General features: G+C 56.4%; 1 protein-coding gene across 1 annotated transcript; it reads right to left on the reverse strand.

Moving 5' to 3' along the window:
* Positions 1-16,955: 16,955 nt before the first annotated feature.
* Positions 16,956-18,299, reverse strand: POU3F1 (POU class 3 homeobox 1). Its single transcript, XM_068537889.1, has one exon. The coding sequence runs from the start codon at positions 18,297-18,299 to the stop codon at positions 16,956-16,958; it is 1,344 nt and encodes a 447-aa protein (XP_068393990.1).
* Between the last annotated feature and the right edge of the window lie 355 nt (positions 18,300-18,654).

Consider the following 18,654-nt stretch of genomic DNA (forward strand, 5'->3'; position numbering starts at 1 on the left):
GAATAAAATCTTTTACTGAACTGATTCCTGGCGACAGGGTGGGAAAGGGCCCAGTAGGTGGAGCTGCTGCCCCTTCGCTGGGGTTAGCTCTCAGGGTGCTGCTGTCGAAAGTGCCCAGTACTCCATAGGTGCTTAGTATGCATTTGTTTATTGGATTTAATGCCACATGGTAGAGCTCTTGTGAAAAAAGATTTTCTCCATCCCTGCTCCCCTAGCATAAGTGTGGCCCCCAAAGGACTGGGCAGGAAAGGGCTTTCCCTTCACGTTTCTAGCGAGGACCATGGAGGAAGCCTGTGTTGGAGTCCCAGGTCGTCCAGAGGGTGGTTCCACTGAGACATGGTGGGGTCTCCCCATGTGCAGTTCTGAGTGTCTGTTAACGGCTTGCTCTCTCCCCATGCTGCTGGCTGTGGGGCAGCAAACAATTAAGAGCTGCACGGCCTCCAGCAGGGGAGGCAGCCAGCAGATGCAGACTCGCCCTGCCTGCCTGTGGAGGCCGGTGAGGCTGGGGCCTGTTGGGACTTGAGACAGACAGGCGAGTGGGTGGAATGGTGCTGGCCTCCCTCCCTCCTCAAGCTCTCCCAGCATTGGTTCACAGAGCCGCCTCATGCACGGGGTGTTGGGGAAGGGTGGGCTGAAGCCCCAGGTGAGCAGAGGAGATGGGGGACCTGAGATACCGTCCTGGGGCTGTGGCAGCAAGTTTCTTGTGCAGCTGCTTCCTGGGGTCGGAGGGTGCGCTCTCTTTTGCCAGCCAGGTCATGGGGCCTCCCTGCTGGCAGGGCTCCCGCCCAGCTCCCTTGGGTCTGTCTCAGCAGAAAGTGTAGGGAAGGAGCCCAGAGCAGCTACGCAACGCCGAGAGGCAGAGCCTCCTTTCCCAAGTCCAGCGAGTAGAGTTAGGAGGTTCAGGAGGCTGCCCAGTTCATGCTTCTGCTTGCCCTCCTTTCCTAACTTCTCCAGTCAGGGGGAAAAAATCTCTCCTGCTTCTTCAGACTCCCTATAAGGAATCTCCCTGTTCCTTATTCCTGGATCCATCATTACTTTGGGGAGGTGCTGTCTAATCTGTATCTCTCCTGACTGGAGTTGGTGTCTAGTTCTCCCTGCCTAGTCTTGGCTGCATCCCTCGATGGCCCTGGTAATGGCCATGGCCGTTTCCTCTCTTGTGCGAGGGGAGCACACTGGCTGGTGTCGGGGCAGTGGTGCTGCGAGGGTGGTAGTAGAGGCTGGTGCAAGACAGAGCCAAGGACCTAGCTGTTTCTCGGCAAAAGGAGTTTATCTGGGGGCTGCTGTGTTTGGGGTTGAGGGTGGGAAGGAAGTCCTTTCCTCTCCTGTCGTCTGTCACCTGACGGTCAAGCCCAGACCATAAGTGTTAATGAAACTCTGGTGCCCCGGAGGCAGCTGGGCAGCCCCCCCTGCCCTGAATCAGCCTGACTCATTTACAGCTCTCTCCTAGTTCCCCCAAAGTCTTCTCTCTGTGGTGGCAAATGTCGGGGGGTTGGTTTCAGGTTTCGTGTTTTCACATTACTGGGTGGAAAAAAAAACCTTTCCAAGCCAAAAAACCAGCTTCTACAGCAGAAACAACATGTCCCGAGAGCACTGAAAATTTCCCCATCTTCTCTCCTCAGCTGCTCAGCGACACTGAGGCCAGTGACAGAGGGGTTAAGAGGAGGGGGTTGGAGCCAGGCTGAGCAGAGCGTTGGGGACAGTCCCTTTGGAGGTGGCAGCACTTGCCTTCCTGCGTAAAGACGGGAGGACCTTTGCAGGGCCCTTTCTAGCTCTGGAGCCTGTGGCCCCCCGTGGCCAGCCGTGGATTGCCAGGGGACTGGGACAGCCGTCTCAGGACGGGCAGGGGCTAGGGAATGAGGGACCGTCTCGCATCACTAGCTAATTTGATCCCAGGGGGTCGGAGGGCAAGTGTCCCTCCCTCAGAGAGGGCTCTTGAGGTGGAGTGGTGGGTGGGGAGGTGCAGGGTCCATCTGGCGCTTGGAGACTGAGGGGTGCCACCACCTCCTGCTACTGCCTGGTAGCATTATAGACCACACCCACCCCGACAGGGGCAGATGGCCTCCATGGCAGATGGAGACTAGACCAGCAGTGGCTGGGTGAGCCTTGTAGTCTCAGTCTGGCCTCCCTGGCTAATAAGACAATCCAGAGAGGCAGTGGCAGGGGTGTGTGTGTGTGTGTGTGTGTGTGTGTGTAGGGGATGGGGTCCTGGCCTGGTCGGGCCATGCTGGGGGAGAGGGAAAGTGGAAACCCCAGATGGAGCCAGTGAAGCTTGGGGGCACACCTAGGTTTGCCGTGTAAGGGTGGCAGGTGCTCAGAGCCCCGACCCTGCCCACCTGCCTGGGCTCTAGAAGCTGCCCCGGTTAGTTCTATAGTGAAGGCGAAGGTCTCCCGGGGCGGGAGTCTCTGCTGCAGCTGGAGCCTGGTGGGCTGGAGGCAGACCCCCTCCCTGCCGGGTCCCCAGAGCTCAGGGCCTGGGCAGCAGCTCCTCCCACAGGATGCGCCTGTTTATTATGCGCTCGGGCTCTCTCGCCACGCAGGCAGGCAGCGGCCTTCATTAGCAGAGGAGCTGGGGTCTGTTTTGGCTGCCTCATCAGCATCAGTGAACTGCGTCCCTGCGAGATTTGATACAATTTAATTAACCTAATTAAAAGCTCTGATTGCAGAGATGATTGGGGTAGCGCCAGCAGCGACTGCATATTTATAATGAGCTGCAAGGTGTGGGACCGCAGCCAAACGCCACGCATCCTAATGAGCGGGAGCCGGGAGCCAGGGAGCGGGAGAGCGAACGTTTATTTTTGGCAACAATGCCCAGTTCCTCCCTGCCAGGGAGTCAGAGACCTAGGGAGCAGAGACGGACCTGCCCGCCAGAGCTCTTCGGCACAAGGTGGGAGCAGGAACTGTGCCCCACGTGTCCTGGTGCCTTCGGACGCCCACACGAGCGTACAGTGCCTGTGTTTTCCGCTGCAGAGTGGGGGGATGGGACCCCAGCAATGCACTTTTCCTGCCTCTCTCCATCTTTGGACCACGAGCCCTGGTATGAGGAAACGGCCCAGCAGAACCACCTTGATGTCAAGACTTCTGGATCTCTGGGTTATTCTCTTCCAACTTGTTGAGGAAGATCAGAGGCTGAAAACCTGGGTGGGGATCAGAAAAGGGGTCTGAACGTCCAAGAGACCCAGGTGAGGATCCTGGGCCTGGAACAAACAGGAGAAACAGGAGAGATGACCCTCCAGCTCATCCCGGACCCCCATCTCCTCACTTTCCTCCGAGAAACCTGCCTCAAGAGGGCCACCTCCCCTGGACTCTCCTCTCCCACTGCCTCTGCCTGGGGAGTCTTGGTTTGTCTGACTCAGCGTTTCCGCTGTAAATCACATCTAATAATAACGAGAGTGAGAGCTGTGGCAGAGATGCTGTGGGTGAAGGGGGCACCTGTGAGAAGGGGCGCGCTGCCTAAGTACAGGGGGGTGTGGAGTGGGGGCCGAGCTCCGGGCCGGCAGGAGTGAGGGCTGGGCTCTGGAAGTCACCATCAGAGGCCTGGGGGTGGGGGAAGAAGGTGGGAGCAGCCCTCCCCCGCCCCAATCTCTGCCGGGTGAGCATGTGTAGGTCACGAGCTCAGCCAGGCTGCCCCAGCCCCCCTAGAGTGCCGCCAGGACAAGATGAGATTTGTCCCCAGCCCACCTTGCAGAGCTGCAGCTGTTTAGCTCTCTTATCAATCTTCTCTGTGGGTTTAATCATCTCTCTGTCATCCTGCTGGGGCAGCCCTCCCCTTACAGGAGCCCAGCTTTCCTCTGATCCCCCTCCCACAGACACAGCCATCCTTCTCCACCTGACTTCCCTTGTAGGAGACAGAGGGTGGGCCAGGGTGGCTTTGCCCTAGGTTTAGTCTCAGTGTTGGGGCAGAGGTCCCTGTTTTTGCAAGGAGTCAGCAGGGATTAGGGGGGGTGGGTAGAGGAGGCACTGGGGATCTTTGACTCCACTCTGGGCTGGGTAGGGCAGTGCCTAGGGGTTGGCAGTGAGGGCCAGTAGCCTGGATCGAGGAGATTCTGTGTAGGTGCAGTGTCCATCCCTTCCGTCTCCCTCTCTCCTGCCAGCCCCTTGGCAGCTGCCTCCACCCACACCGTTCAGCCAGCCAGCTCTGGCCTCTTTTCCTGGGCGAGTCCTGTGGGGCTAGGCCCCATGGAGCCTTGTGGGACTCAGGGGCCCGTGGGCCGGAACCACGAGCCCACAGCTTTGCGTGCATCTTGGGAAAGAGGGTGCCCAGGAGTCAATGGAGCCTGTGTTGTGGTCCAGGCTGGGAGCCAGGGCGCAAGGGGCTCTGGGGCCCATCCCTGTGCTGACGTGCAAGATGACCTTCAGGGCAACTCTTGGGCCCTCTCTGCTCTACTCTGTCTCCCCTCCACAGTATGTGGGGAACGGGCGGGGAGGGGGGTGGCATGGGGTGGTATATGCACCCCTCGGAGGGCACATGAGAAAGAGGGCCTTTCCTCCCCCTGCTCACTCACTACTCCCACCCCAGGCACTCTCAGTGCAAGTGGAAAGCTGATTCCTTCCCATTTCTCAGAAGGGGACGGAAGGCCCCAAAGAGGATAGCATTAGCCCGAGCATCAGGCACCTTAAGGTGGGGGATGAGAGGGTCCCCTCAGGAGGGGACCACAGGTTCTGGAGGGGCACTGACGGCTCTTGGGCTGGGGGGGGGCTTGTTCCCCCCAGCATAAGGCTGGGCTCTGGAGGACAATGGCGTGTTGATGAGGCTTTGGTCCTGGTCTCACATGACCCGATGGGGGTGGGTGGACCGCACGTGGCTGAGCCGCCTGGGCTGACCTTTGGTCGCTGGCTGGGGAAGAGAGGAAGCCACGAAGCTTCCCTCCCACTCAGTGCACCCCGGGCACTCTGCCGCCCCCATCCCAGGAGCTGCCCTCTGGGCACATGCACTGTCTTCACCTACCTTCTTCTTTTGGCCTTTCTCTTCCCTTCCTCTTTGCACTGCTCTGTGTGTGCGTATATGGCATGTGAGCATGTATGTCTATGTGAGTGTGAGCGAGGAGGCTCCCAGAGGACGAAGGACAGTGAGACAAGAAACCCCCTTCATGGGTTCTTTCTAATAATGGATGACGCTTCTTCCATTGCGGGGATAACACCAGGGTAGGGCCAAAGTGTATGTGTGTGTGTGTGTGTGTGTGTGTGTGTGTGTGTGTGTGTGTATTTACCCACATGTGTTCACGGGCACAGGTGGCGCATGAGTGTGCAAACAGAAGGCAACACCTCCTACCCTGCCTCGTCTTATGACATATGCCCTCCTCTGGTGGGAGCTGGGGATGTCGAGGTCAGCATCTTCCAGTTGGGGCTGGAGCCACCCGCACCCCCCCCCCCCACCCCGCTCCCCGGCACAGGGCCAGAGCGTTACTTTCAAAAGGAAAAAGGAAGAATTTGGGGGGCGTTGTGTAATTATTGTAATCGATTGAATTAACTAAAAAATACCATTCAGTGAGGAGGCACACACAAAATGAGAGTTATACACAGTCATGTGAACACAGATGGAAAGTCAAGATACAGAGAGATGGGGGATAGGGTTATACTTGCACTTATGACTGTTTTTTTTGTTTTTGTTTTTGTCTTTTTTGAGAAGCTAGGAAAGGTCCTAAAGCATTTTCTTTTTTAAAAACATTTTAAATTTTATTTTGGAGTATAGTTGATTTACAATGTTGTGTTGTTTTCAGGTGTGCAACAAAGTGATTTAGTTATACATATATTCATATATCTATTCTTTTTCAGATTCTTTTCCCATAGAGGTTATTACAGATTATTAAGTATACTTCCCTGTGCTATACAGTAGGTCCTTGTTGATTATCTATTTTATGTACAGTAGTGTGTATATGTTAATCCCAACCTCCTAATTTATCCCTCCCTCACTCATGTGATTCTTGGAGCGGGTTATCTGTCCTGCCTCTTCTCATCAAGGTGGATATAGCGAAGCAGGTTATCTCAAGAGAATCTTTTCCTGAAGTCCCCAGAGGGTTGAGTATGGTGGGGGGGCGGCCTCTGAGATAGGGCAAGCAGTACAAATAACTTGATATAGCACTTTGAAAGGGATCTCATGGTCTGACTTTGTCACACAATATTACAAATATCACATGAAAGTATTTTAGCATGGTCTCCTTTGCTGGGAGCCTCATCCAAGTTTCACTCTAGGGCTAGTCCACCCCAATACCCCAGTGGTGGCCCTGGGAGTATATAGAAGGAAGTTAAATTCCCAGATCTGGGATAAGGTGGGGGTGGGGTGCCCCGATGCTGGCTTGGGGAGGCCTGTGGGTGAGAAGGGGACAGCATGGGTGCCCTCAGCCTTTTTCTCCAGGCTTCTCTCGAATTAACACTTTTGATGGTTTGGTTGATGGGTATTTCTGGGTGCTCCTCCCTCCCTCCCTCCTTCTTTGCCCCTCCCCCACCCTCATATAGTCCTACTGACCCCACTGGATGCTGGGGAGGTAGTATGGGAATCGTCCTGAGCACCGAAGCAGAAAGGAGAGAGCCTGGAGGGGCTGCGATGCAGGCTGGGGCTGAGGTTGGCGTGGGGCACAGAGGCTGAGACAGAGGCTGAGGCAGAGGCTGGAGTTGGGATTTGAAGTTGAAGCTGAGTTGAGCGTGGACCCCAGTGGGGTTGTTGGAGATTGGATTGGCAGGGCATCTCTTTCAGTCTTGACAGGATTCTGAGAAGCCTATTTTTGGAGTCCAAGGCAGATGTTCTCCCCCAATGAAGAGCATGTTTGGTGTCTGCTCTCCCCTCGGAGGGGTGGGAATGTCCCCTCCCCCTGCTCCCCTCAGCTGAGCAGAGTCATACATCACCAAGGGGCCAGGCTCCCTAGATGTATTGCCCTAATACGTCGCTATAGCAACCCCACTCTAATCCTGCATTATTCTAATGTGGTCCCCCTCCCCACTGTGATGTATAGCTTGGGTCTTGGAGCTGTGAGGCCCCTTCTCTGAGTCTGCTCCAAGTGCCCTAGGGATGGGTGGGTCCGAGGACGGCTTGGCTTCCTTGGGTCCTGCCTCGCTTCTCCTCACCCTGTGCATGGGATCCTTTGTGAGCTGGGGTGTGGAGGTGGGCTCTGGCCCGGCGGCCCACCCGCTCGCCTGCCCAAAGAGGGGAAGCAGCACACGAGTGCCTGATGCACCGACCCACGCCAGCCTGCCTGGCCTGGGGACCTGAGGCCTTGGGGTTGGGGGCCAGGGCAGGACAATGGCTGCATTCCGGCTGCCAGCCACAGGCCTCCATTGTTCCTGTGGACACTGCCTGCTTGAGGGCCGCAATTCTGGCCCTCACCCCGCATGGGGCGTAGGATGCTCCCTGGACCACTCCCCCGGGGACCATAGAGGGGTGATTCATGGGGTGACCAGGGCACAGCAAGCCCCAGCTATGCCCAGATTCTGGGGGGTGGGAGGGGGAGGTGACTGAGGGTTGTTTGTGTCAGGAGAGGGCGGGGTTGAATAGCCAGAGGACTCAGGGCTGTGGACACCAGCCACGTCATCTTGTACTCCTCCTCATGTGTGGGCTGGTCAGAGAGGCCCCATTGTTAGAGTGGCAGGCCCACTCAGGCTGGAAGGGAAGTGAGGATGGAGAGGGACCACCTCAGAGCTGGGAGGACCCATAGACCACCCCCCATACTGCACTGGTGAGGAAATTGAGGTCCAGAGAATAGCAGGGACTTACTCAAGGTCACACAGCTAGGTGGGGACAGGCCTGGGTCCAGAACATTTCCCCATATCACTCTGGTGCTGAGATACTGCTGCCATTTCTGGTAGAAAAACTGAGCTCCAGTGGTGATCTTCAGCCTTGGCAGAGTTATATCCACAAGCTCCTTTCTCTCCCTCACTTGCTTTGAAATTTCTCTAGTTTAGGTTAATACCTGGCATCCCTGGAATGAGAATTTAGAGCTAAGGGGAGTCCTTGGGCCATGCAGAGGCTATACTGACTACATCTTCTGTAGGGCCCTGAAGAAACGAGTGGGGCATGGAGGTTCCCAGTGCTCTGACACACAAGATTCATAGATGTAACAGTAGATTTCATTGTTTCCTCCCAAACAGTGATCTCCCTTGGGCTCTCACATGCCTACTCTATATGACTGAGAGGTAGGAAAGGGAAGAGACTAACCCAGGAGCGTTTTAAGGACAGGGGGACTGGTCTGTTCCTGCTTCTCAACATAGGACCTGTTAAATTGTGTGATTGGATGAGTGGGTGGATTGTGAGTGGTTGGGTAAATGGATGGGTGGGTGGTTGAAGAGGTACGTACATGGATGAATGGATGAGAGGATGGGTGGGTAGACGGATGAATGGATGGTTGCATGGGTTCGTGGGTGGTTGGTGAATGGACGAATGGATGGACGTAGGATGGATGTAGGTAAACGAGGGAATGCCCATTTCATATATTGAGGTCCAGAGATGACAAATGACCCAACTTGGGTCATACTAAAGATAAACAGTAGAGTGAGGCCTGGAGCCAGGTACCTGGCCCCTGCCTTTTAGGCTGGGATGCCCTGTGGCATGGTTTGGTGGTCAACCTCTGGGCAGGGTTGCAGGAGAAGCAGGAGTTGGGACGTGAAGGAATCTATAGTTAGATTAGTGTCATGGTGGGTGGCTTCGTGAGGTCTAGGGGCCTTGACCCTGAGTTGAATCTTCTGTGTTGGGATCAAAGGGGGTGTGTGGAAGGGTCCTGAGCAGGGCAGGAAGAGGCATGAAGGCTCAGGAAGGGGGAACTAGTGGGGTCTGAGGGCATTGGGGCTGAGTGGTTTTATCTCCTTGGGATCAGGCCCTGAGCTAGGAGGCCCAGAGGCAACCCCTCACGCATTCTTCATGAATGCGTACCACTGTCGCATTAATGGTACCACTGTCTATGGGGCCTTCCCTGACCCTCTGGGTGCTGTCTCCCCAGAACCCAGCACAGAGCCTTAGTACTTAGAAGAGGCTCAGAGCACATTACTGGGGGCATGGGGTTGCCACAAAGAGTCAGATGGGGAACAGGCTAGGAGATTGCACCTGCCACTAATTTTCTGGGTCATTTTGGGCAAGTCTCTCAAAATCCTTGGGCCTCCGTTTCCTCATCTGTGGACTGGGAATGGAGAGGTTGAACTTTTCTTCCCAGAATGGTTTTGAGAATGAAGAAAAATAATTCTGGGGGTAGAAAAAGCACTAGGCATTATTTTTCTGCACTGCTTCAGCCCCAGCAATTATACAATAATATATATTGTACATATAAAGTTGATTTTATAGCTAATATTTAATGCACACTTACACTATGCCAGGCTCTCTTCTAAGTGTTTATGTATATCATCTCTCATCTAATCCTCACAGCAATCCTACCAGGCAGGTACTGTCATCATCTTCTTTTGACAGATGAGGAAACTGAGGTATGGAGAGCATAAGTAGCTTGCCCAAGGTCCCATGGGTAGGACGTGGTGACGCCAGGATGGAAGCCTGGGCAGATGCCAGGGCCCGCATTCTTAGCCACTATATGTGCTTCTCAGTGCACAGTGCTCTGAATCGACACATCAGGAAGGCTTCCTGAACTTCTTGGTGATTCATGCAACTTCCCTGAGCCTCATGGGATTTACCTGATTGCACGGTGGTAGAGAAGGGGGCAGATCTAATTAGCTCTAATACCCTTGGTCCCTACTTCTCTCCCTGGCCCAGTCCTGAGTTCTAGAACCCCCTCTGCTTTGGGCACATGCCCCAAGCACTGGACACTACTGTTCACCCCAGCAGGGAGTATAAACATAACATGGACCTGTGTGTCAGATAAAATGGGTTTTATTCCAGGCTTTATAATTAACTAGTCTTGCTGCCTTGGATAGGTCACTCAAACCCTCTGGGCAACAGTTTCCTCATCTGCAAAATAGGAATAGTTAATGTGAGATAAAGAAAATAAAGTACAAAGTCAGTGCACGGATAAGTATTATGTCAGAGTGCCTTGGGCGGAGTGGGATCCGTGTAAAAGTTCATTACATTTTGGTTTTCTTCCCTGTTCACTTGCTTTTGTACAATGCCCTACCCAGGCCCCACAGTAAAACAGCTTTCATTCATCCATCACCTACTTATGCTGAGCACTCTGTGTACCTCATGTCCCTTAATCCTCAAAATAGCTCTATGATGTAGGGACTGCCATTGTCACCGTATCAGAAAACTGAGGCACAGAAAGGGTAAGGAGCTGGCCTAAAGTCACACAGCTGATCAGAGGTAGAGCCAGGATTTGTACCCAGATCTTTCTGGTCCCACAGCCCCTGTGCTTCACTATTCTGCTCTCTGCCTCTCCTGAGACATGGAGAGCATCCCCAGGGATTTTGATGACAATGGGAAAAGGCAGGTAACCCACAGTGGCAGGAAGGGGCTTTGCCAGAGGGCCAGGTCTGTCCATGAGCTGCTGAGGTCAACTCTAGCAGCTTCTGCATGGAGGGAGCACTTCCTCCTCTCCAGGCTGGCCAGCCCTGGGGAAAGGCAAGGATGGTGACAATTTCCAACCGTAAGCAGGGAGGGCAGTAGCAGTGCAGGGTCACAGTCTGCTCCTGCTAAGAGCTGAATAATCTGGAGCCTTTGAAGAAGGATTTCTGAAAAGCCATCAGGAGTGAATCATTGACTTAGGGAGGCAATGAATCAAAGGGGAGTTCATAAAACGGCAAATGAATCGGGTGTGCGGACGACAAGCCACTGCTATTCCCCAGAACCCTCCGGGGACAAGAGAGCCGAGAGAAAAGAAATAAAAATAACACGGGGCCTCACGCCTGCTCCAAACCCGAGTCAGCCCCTCCTTCTATGTGGAAAGACAGAGGGGACAGAGGGATGAGACCCACTCGTGGGGCCAGAGGGAGGCTCCCAGGGCACGTTCGGCTCCCTGGTCCAGGCTGCGGGTGCAATTAGCGAACGCCCTTTCCCCTTCCTTTCAGGAGCCCTCACAAGAAAGAACACTGATTTTGACGAACACCCAAAATAATGTGAGATCAGGCACCATGCATTATGCATGAGGTCTGATTTAACATGAACATTATTTCTTGTGTACGAGACCATATGCCTCCGTGCTGTCTCTGCAGCCTAATAATACCTAGACCCACCCTGGTCAGGCTCAGCCAGAGACATGTCCACTGGGGGTGTGTGCGTGGGGGGCCGTTGAGGCAGAGCCCTCCTGGTACTTGGCTCTTCTGAGGGGAGCCCATTCAGATGCCCTGGAGGTGGGTGGGAGGTCATGCCCCCCCCCCCAGAAACACCAGGGAGGGAGCTGGGGGTGGGTGTGTGAAAGTGTCAGTGTGTGTGTGTGTGTGTGTGTGTGTGTGTGTGTGTGACACAGAGAGAGAGAGAGAGAGAGAGAGAGAGAGAGAGATCAGGAGCCCGTGACTACATGATGCTGGGTTCATGGTGTGGCGATGTGGGGACATGTTTTTAGCACAGGAGGGACGATGGCAGGAATGGATAGTTCTAATTGCTGTGTGTGTTTGTATATATACACGCATATGTATGTGTGGGGGTGTGTGTTTAAAAAATAAGATCACACATACATACAAACACACAGCCTAACTTTAATTATCTGAAGGGAGCAGGCGAGATCTGGGAGGAGCTGGGAACAATTCTGGGCAGGGATGTGTTTGGAAAGTGGTTTGTGGGGTGAGTGCTTGAAAATCCTGAGAGGAGGGGACCCCCGCCAAGGGATGGAAAGGATGCTGCGTGTGGCAAATCAAATAGCACAGGTGCAGGTACCCAGAGACTCTGGAGAGCTCGGTGTCAAAGGCCGCGAAGCTGGCCAGACGGTGGCACGGGTGTGCCCGAGAGTGTCAGCACGTGTGAGCGAGCAAGCTGGCAGAGCGTGCATCAGGGTTTTAGCTGGTTGAGAGGAGGAGTGGCAGCGATAGGTGTGAGTGGGGCAGAGACAGAGGAGGTAGCTGTGATGGAGAATTTCCGAGAATGGCTGTGGAAACAGGCGGGGTAGTAGATGGGGAAGGAAGGGTCATGGGCAAGCCTGTGTGTGTGAAACAGGACTGCTTCCATTGGAGGCGAAAGTTGCCTCTGCTCTACCCGGCACCCTCTGTAGAGTAGCCAGCTTGATGCTGATTTTGGGGTGTGCTCAGCTGTGAGGTGGCCCTGGTGACTGCTGCCGTGCCCCAGCTCAGGGACCAATAGAGGGCAGTCCTCCCACACGGAGGCCTCCCAAACGGCAAGGGGAGCCCAGAATGGAGGGCCAAACACTAACTCCAAGGCCTTCCCATATGCGGAGCAGGGACAGGATTGATGGCTCCTCTGGCTTCGGTCACTAAGCCAGAGGCCCCGGGTGAATCCCCCTCCCTAAGCTTGGCGGCAGCCGCCAGACCAAGTAACCAGCCTCCTCTCACTCCTCCCCCTGCTCAGGTGGGTCTCTTTTCTGGAGCTCCAGCCCTGCTGGGGAAAGCCTGGGCCTGGGTGTGTCACTAGGGGCTTGACCTTCCCCGATGTCGGCCCAGAGCCTCTCCAGAGGAGGCTCAATTCTAAAGAGCCCTAAGTGGGCAGTTGTGGCGGGGGTCAGCTAGTCCTGTGGACACCCAGTTGAATCTTGGGGTCAAGGGATGATTGCACAGGTCCTAAGCTATGCAACATTGATGCCAGTGCAACTTCCTGGGGCACGTCGTGGTGGGGAATACAGGCGTCCTTGAAGTTCAGGGCCGGGCACCATCCAGGTGTGCCTTGATGATCACAGGCAACCACAGTGGCCACCTTCCTTCTTCCCATTTTAGCCACCCCCAACCCTGCAAACGTTGTCCCAGCTCAAAGCATCGGCCATGTGGCATGGACTTTCTTTCCCCCCTCCTATGTCTGGGAGCAGCTATGGATTTGCGGGCACAGTGGCACATGCACACGTTTGTACACCAACACAGAGAGGCTCACATGGGGAGAGGGACGCTCTCTCTAGCTACCAGAATCTGTGGTTGCATGATCTTAGAAAATAATTTTGTTCCAATGAGAAGGGGAGGGAGATGGGATGAGAAAATCCCAAATCTGTTAGGGAAAGCTTGGGCTTCGTGGGAGGTCAATGCTAGGGACAGCTGGCTCTCTTGAACGAAAGGAAGTTTCAAGCTCTCAGGAGTGAGCAGGTAGATCCATATACACATGGGATGGAAAAACCCACGGTCAAGCGGTCAATGGCAGCCGACTGCCATTCCTAAACTCTATTCTATCCAGGGAGTAAGACTCCAGGGAAAGATATTTCTCCGTATTTCCTATGGTTTCTTTCTTATACAGTAAGATGTGTTGTGGTTCCTACCATCATCCCAGGCTGGCGACTAGGGGAAGGAGCCCCCTGGGGCCTTCTGTGACCAAGGGTTGGGTTACCGGGTAGCTGTCCCAGGCTGGTGTCTCATTAAGCAAAATACTCGCCAAGTGGAAGATTTTCTTCCGTCCCCTTTCCCACTTTTTTTTCATCTTTTTGTTCTACTCCTCAGCTGCTGCTCGATCTTGGGGGCCACATTGTTTTGCTGTTTTTGAGTTGACTTGCTTAAATAATAAATCCACCCTCTTGGACGGGATTAAGCAGACAATTAGGAAATCAATCCATCAATGGGTGTCAGCTGCAGGCAGAGGCCAGGGAAGGGCCTCCCCCCTGTCTTCCTGGCCGCCCTTTCCAGCCTCCAATCCTGCTGCGACTCAGGCGGCAGGGAGCTCCGAGCTACATTCGCTTCCATTTCAGGGCCCTGAGGCTGGGACAAATCCAGGAAGGACGAAACAAGGAGGGAGTGTGGGGAAGTGTGGGACTACTTCGAAGTTCCGTAGTTAGTGGAGCAGGAAACGAGAGGCCTAGGTGGGGTGACCAGCGGCTCCCGGTAGCGGTAGCGGTGTCGCTCAGCTGGCAGGTAAAGTTTCTAACCTCCTTTGTAAGAAGCCTGGGGAGGCTCCCTGGCCTGCCGGTTTGGGGAATGGAATGGCTGGGACACGGGTGCCAACTGCAGGGCTAATCACTTACTAGGCTGGACTTAAGGAGGGAGAAGAAAAAAAAAAAAAAGGAGCAGCGAGAGGCTGAGCCTTTGAAAACCATGGTGGCCTCTGCAGAGACAACTCTCTCCTGAGATTGAGGGCCAGAGCCCAGGGTGTCACCTGGAACCCTCAGCATCGAACAAGTCATCCTGAGGCCCCAGGCCGCCTGAGACAGCCAACTTGGGGGTCTGGGAGCACCTCTCTGGGCGTCCAAGATGTTGTCAGGTGGAGCCAAGGCCTCTCACAGGCCTGGGCTTGGACAACTTCCCTGGTGGGAGGGGGCCACACACATACCCTCACTAGGGACACAACTTTCTCCCCAGCTTGTGCCTTCAAGCTTTGTCTCCACGAAGAGTGACAGAAACCTCATGTGGTTTCTCCTGAGAAGGGAAAAGAACTGCATCTACGGAGGAAACAGGAAGAGCCGTTTGATTAGTATTTTTAAGAGGAGTTATTCTAAAGGAGAAAGAGCTTGACTGGGACACAGATAGTCTGCAGCTTTGGCCCTGAAACCCGGAGCTGCCTCCACCATCCTGACTCTGGGGAGGGGGGCGGGCTGTGTTTAAGGCTTGACAGGGGGATGTCTGAGAATGTCTGCTTCCCTCCCCAGGTCATGAGTGCACAGCCCGGGAGTCCTCCTATAGGCAGAAGCATCACTCCCTGGGGAGCGGGGGTTCCCTTGGGGACCCATCCCTGGAGAGGCGATGCCAGGGCTTTCTGGTGGCACAGCTCTTCTTGCCCCCACTCCTCCCCAAGAGAAGTTGGGGCAGGTCATTTGTTTGCATAGAAGTAGGACCAGCTTTGCCCACGCAAACTGGCGGGGGTCCCTCCCCAGGCCACTCAACTCCCCCAGGACCCCTGTCTAAGCTGTTAGAACTCCCAGTGGATCCAGGCAGGTTTGGGTACCGTTTGTTTGCAGGTGGAAAGCCAGCTGCGGTGGGCTGGTGGGGCCTGACTCGGCTTCCAACTGCCCCAAGACCCAGAATGATGAAGTTGGCCTGGATCCCACCCGGGGAGTGCAGAGTCAGGGGTGGGGAATACAAAGATGCCTGGCTGGTGGTCCAGGTCGAGAGAGGCAGGCTTCTTCCTTGGCCCAGAAGAGCAGTTGAGTTGTGCCTGAGGAATGGCCGATCCAAATTCAGTGTGGTGTCTGCAGTGTCTTAGGCCCTGGTCTGGTCCCAGGATAGTCTGTTTATGGGGGGTGGTGGACATGAGGTAGCTTCATTTTCCCTAACCTCACTCATCTGAGGCAGGGGCCCAACCGTTGCCCAAGTAACAAGCAGCACGGATACTGGCCTGGAAGAAGGTCTGTGTGGTCACCTTCCTCCAAGATAGTGAGGCCAGAACTTTGGGGGAGGTGAGCCGGGGTATCCCATCCCATCACCCACAAACCAACCCAGCCCTAGTAGTAAAGAGGACAGGACACAGCCCTGGGGTACATGTTTATGTGAGTAATAAAATATTTACTATAACATAAATATAAAGGGAACTTCCCAGTCTACATTATTATTATTTTTTTGCAATAAAGATACAAAGAGAATGCACCAAAACATTGTTCCAAAAAATAATAAAAATAAAATAACAAAATTTAAATTCAAACGGTAACAAACAGAACAAGAAATGGAGAAGGGGGAAGCTCCAAACACATCCAGAAAATAAATAGAGATGGATCAGAAATCTGGAAATCATATTAAAATATCTTTTTCGGATTAGTGGGTGTACAAAATCCTTTAGGATGGGGAGGGAGGGCAACCCGGAAAACCAAAAATAAAAACCAAGCACAAAATGTTTCTTTCTCCCCGCCAGTGTGTACATATCTCACATATTTACATGGTTCCCACCTCACCCCAAATTTGGGGAATTTCTCTGCAGGCCTCCTCCAGCATCCCGCATCCCAGGGCGCTGAAAGGGAGCGGACGGAAGCTGCAGGGACTCAGGCAGAAGGTTCTCAGGGAACGGCTTATTTCTACAGCTGGTTAAAAAATATCTCCAACTTTTCCAAGTTTCGTTTGTTTGTGGCCGGGAGGTCAGGGCCCCGCGGGGAGTGGGGGCCCTGCTGTGCGGTGGTCGGTCTACAGCGGGGCAGAAGCCCCTTCCCATCTGCGTGTGCATGGGAGCGCAGACCCCTCCAGCGTGGCCGGGAACCGAGCCGGAGCTCGGATAAAACGAAACGAAAAATGAACACTCGAATTCTTTTTGTTGTTAGTTTTTCTTTTTTGTTTGTTTTTTGTTTTATTTCGCTTTTTTGGGGTAGGGTAGGGGAAGGTAAGGGGAAAAAATAAATTAGGCTAGATTAAAGCTTTGGCTATTTCCTGCTTTTATACACAGACGCGGCTCTCGCGGCCTCCCCTCCGGGGCCCCGATAAATACAGTATACAGCGATTTAAATTAAGGGCGCGGGCGGAGTTAGAAGGACCCCAGGAGCCGAGAGGCTCCGTGAATAAATAAAAACTGTAAAAAACCAAGCCCGGAGGAAAGGTAAGGGGGATGGGGCGCATCCTTATGGGAGAGAAGAGGCGTGGAGCGAATAAAGTGACAGTCCCCCACCCTCGACCCTCAGGCTCGGGAATCCGCGCCGGGGAGAGGGATGGGGAACTCTCCTCTCTCCGTCCTCTCTCCCGGGTAATCCCTAACCCCGAACCGCGTTACCTGTCGCTGTGGGGAGGCCGCTGCCGGGATCCGGCCCCGAACAGCCCGGGGGGGCAGGGGCGGGGGTCGTCGAGGGGTTGGGGACAGGGAGCAGGCGGCGGGCAGGATGCCCGGGGTGAGTTGGCGCGTTCCGGATCTTCGCTCCTCTCTCTCGGGGCTCGGGCGACGCAGCCTATCGGCCGTCTTCGCCGCTCGCAGGAGAGGGTCGTCCGGGTGTTTGGTTTTATTCGAAAGTTTCTGGGCTTTTTGTAAAATCCAAAGCAACCGAACAAAAAGAGTTCAGGCCGCGCGGCGCCTCGCCGCGCACCGGCGGGGGGCCCGGCCCGCGGGGTCACTGCACGGAGCCGGGCAGTGTGTGGTGGTGGTGGTGCAGCGCGGCCGGCGGGGGCGCCGAGGGCGGCGACGCACCGCCCCCGCCCGGCCCCAGCTCGCCGGGTGCGTACACGTCGTCCATTGGCGGGTGGCCGGCGCCGGCCGCCGGGGTCATGCGCTTCTCCTTCTGCCGCCGGTTGCAGAACCAGACGCGCACCACCTCCTTCTCCAGCTGCAGGCTGTCGGCCAAGCCTGTGATCTCGTGCGCCGAGGGCTTGGGGCACTTGAGAAAGTGGCTCTCGAGCGCGCCTTTGACCCCCACCTCGATGGACGTGCGCTTCTTGCGCTTGCGGCCCTGCGCCGCGATCTTGTCCAGGTTGGTGGGGCTGCCGCTGGACGAGTCGGTCTCCTCCAGCCACTTGTTGAGCAGCGGCTTGAGCTTGCACATGTTTTTGAAGCTCAGCTGCAGGGCCTCGAAGCGGCAGATGGTGGTCTGCGAGAACACGTTACCGTACAGCGTGCCCAGCGCCAGCCCCACGTCGGCCTGCGTGAAGCCCAGCTTGATGCGCCGCTGCTTGAACTGCTTGGCAAACTGCTCCAGGTCGTCCGAGCTGGGCGCGTCCTCGTCCGAGTGCTCGCCCACCGACGAGCCACCGCCGCCCGCGCCCGGGTGCAGGTGCGCCGCTGCCGCGTGCAGGCCGCCGGCGTGTGCATGTCCGTGTGCGTGTCCGTGGGCGCCCAGGTGCGGCGGAGGCGACGGCTCCAGCTGAGCCTCGTGGCCGTCCTCGTGCAGCGCGTGGTGCAGGCCCGGCCCCGCGCCGCCGCCGCCCGCCGCCAGCATTCCGGCCAGGCCGCTGCCGCCGCCCCCCGGGTAGGCCGCCTGCGCGTACAGCCCGAGCGGTTGGGGCTGGTGGCCCCCGCCGGCCGCCGGCGACGGCGACATGGCCGGGCCCAAGTGGTGTGCCGTGCCGCCCTGCGCCCATGCCGCGCCCGCGTGGGCCGCCCCCTGGTGCACCAGGCGCGCGTGGAAACCGCCGCCGCCGCCACCGTCGTCGGCTCGGCCGGCGCTGCCGCCGCCCGCCTTGCCGTGTTCCAGGTGCGGGCCGCCGGCCCAGTCGCCGCCGCCGCCTCCTCCCGTGGGTAGCCACTGCGGGTGCGCTAGGCCCACGGGGTGGCCCGCGCCCGCGCCCAGCCACTCGTGGTGCATCAGCTTCTGCACTTCGCGGTACGCGGCCCCCGCGTGCAGCCGCTCGGCTGCCGCCGCCGCTGCCGCTGCCGCCGCGGCATCCGGATGCATAAGCGGTCCCGTGCCCCCGGCTCCGCCGCCGGGGCCCCGCGGCAAGTACTGCGCGGTGGTGGCCATGCCGCCCCGCGCCCCGCGCCGCGCCGCCGCCGCCGCTCCGCTCCGTCTGCGGGCCCCGCCGCCGCGCTCTGCCGGCTTAAAGCCCGACCAGCTCAGCGCTCCGGAGCCCCACCCCACCCGCCGCCCATTGGCTGCCAGCGGAGCCGCCTCCCGCCCCCCGGCCCCGGCCCCCGCCCCCCCTGCCCGCCTGCCGCCCGGCCCGGCCGCCCACAGCTCGCCATTGGGCCTCACTCCTGGGGTCCCGCGCGCCGACCATGCTGATTGGCCGCTGGGGCTTCATTCACAGCCCCCCTACCTTCCGCGTATACGCTCACGCCCCGGGGGCGCGGCCGCCACGTGGGGAGTGGCGCGGGGG

The sequence above is a fragment of the Eschrichtius robustus genome, chromosome 3 (assembly GCF_028021215.1).
Source record: "Eschrichtius robustus isolate mEscRob2 chromosome 3, mEscRob2.pri, whole genome shotgun sequence".
Taxonomy (NCBI): domain Eukaryota; kingdom Metazoa; phylum Chordata; class Mammalia; order Artiodactyla; family Eschrichtiidae; genus Eschrichtius; species Eschrichtius robustus.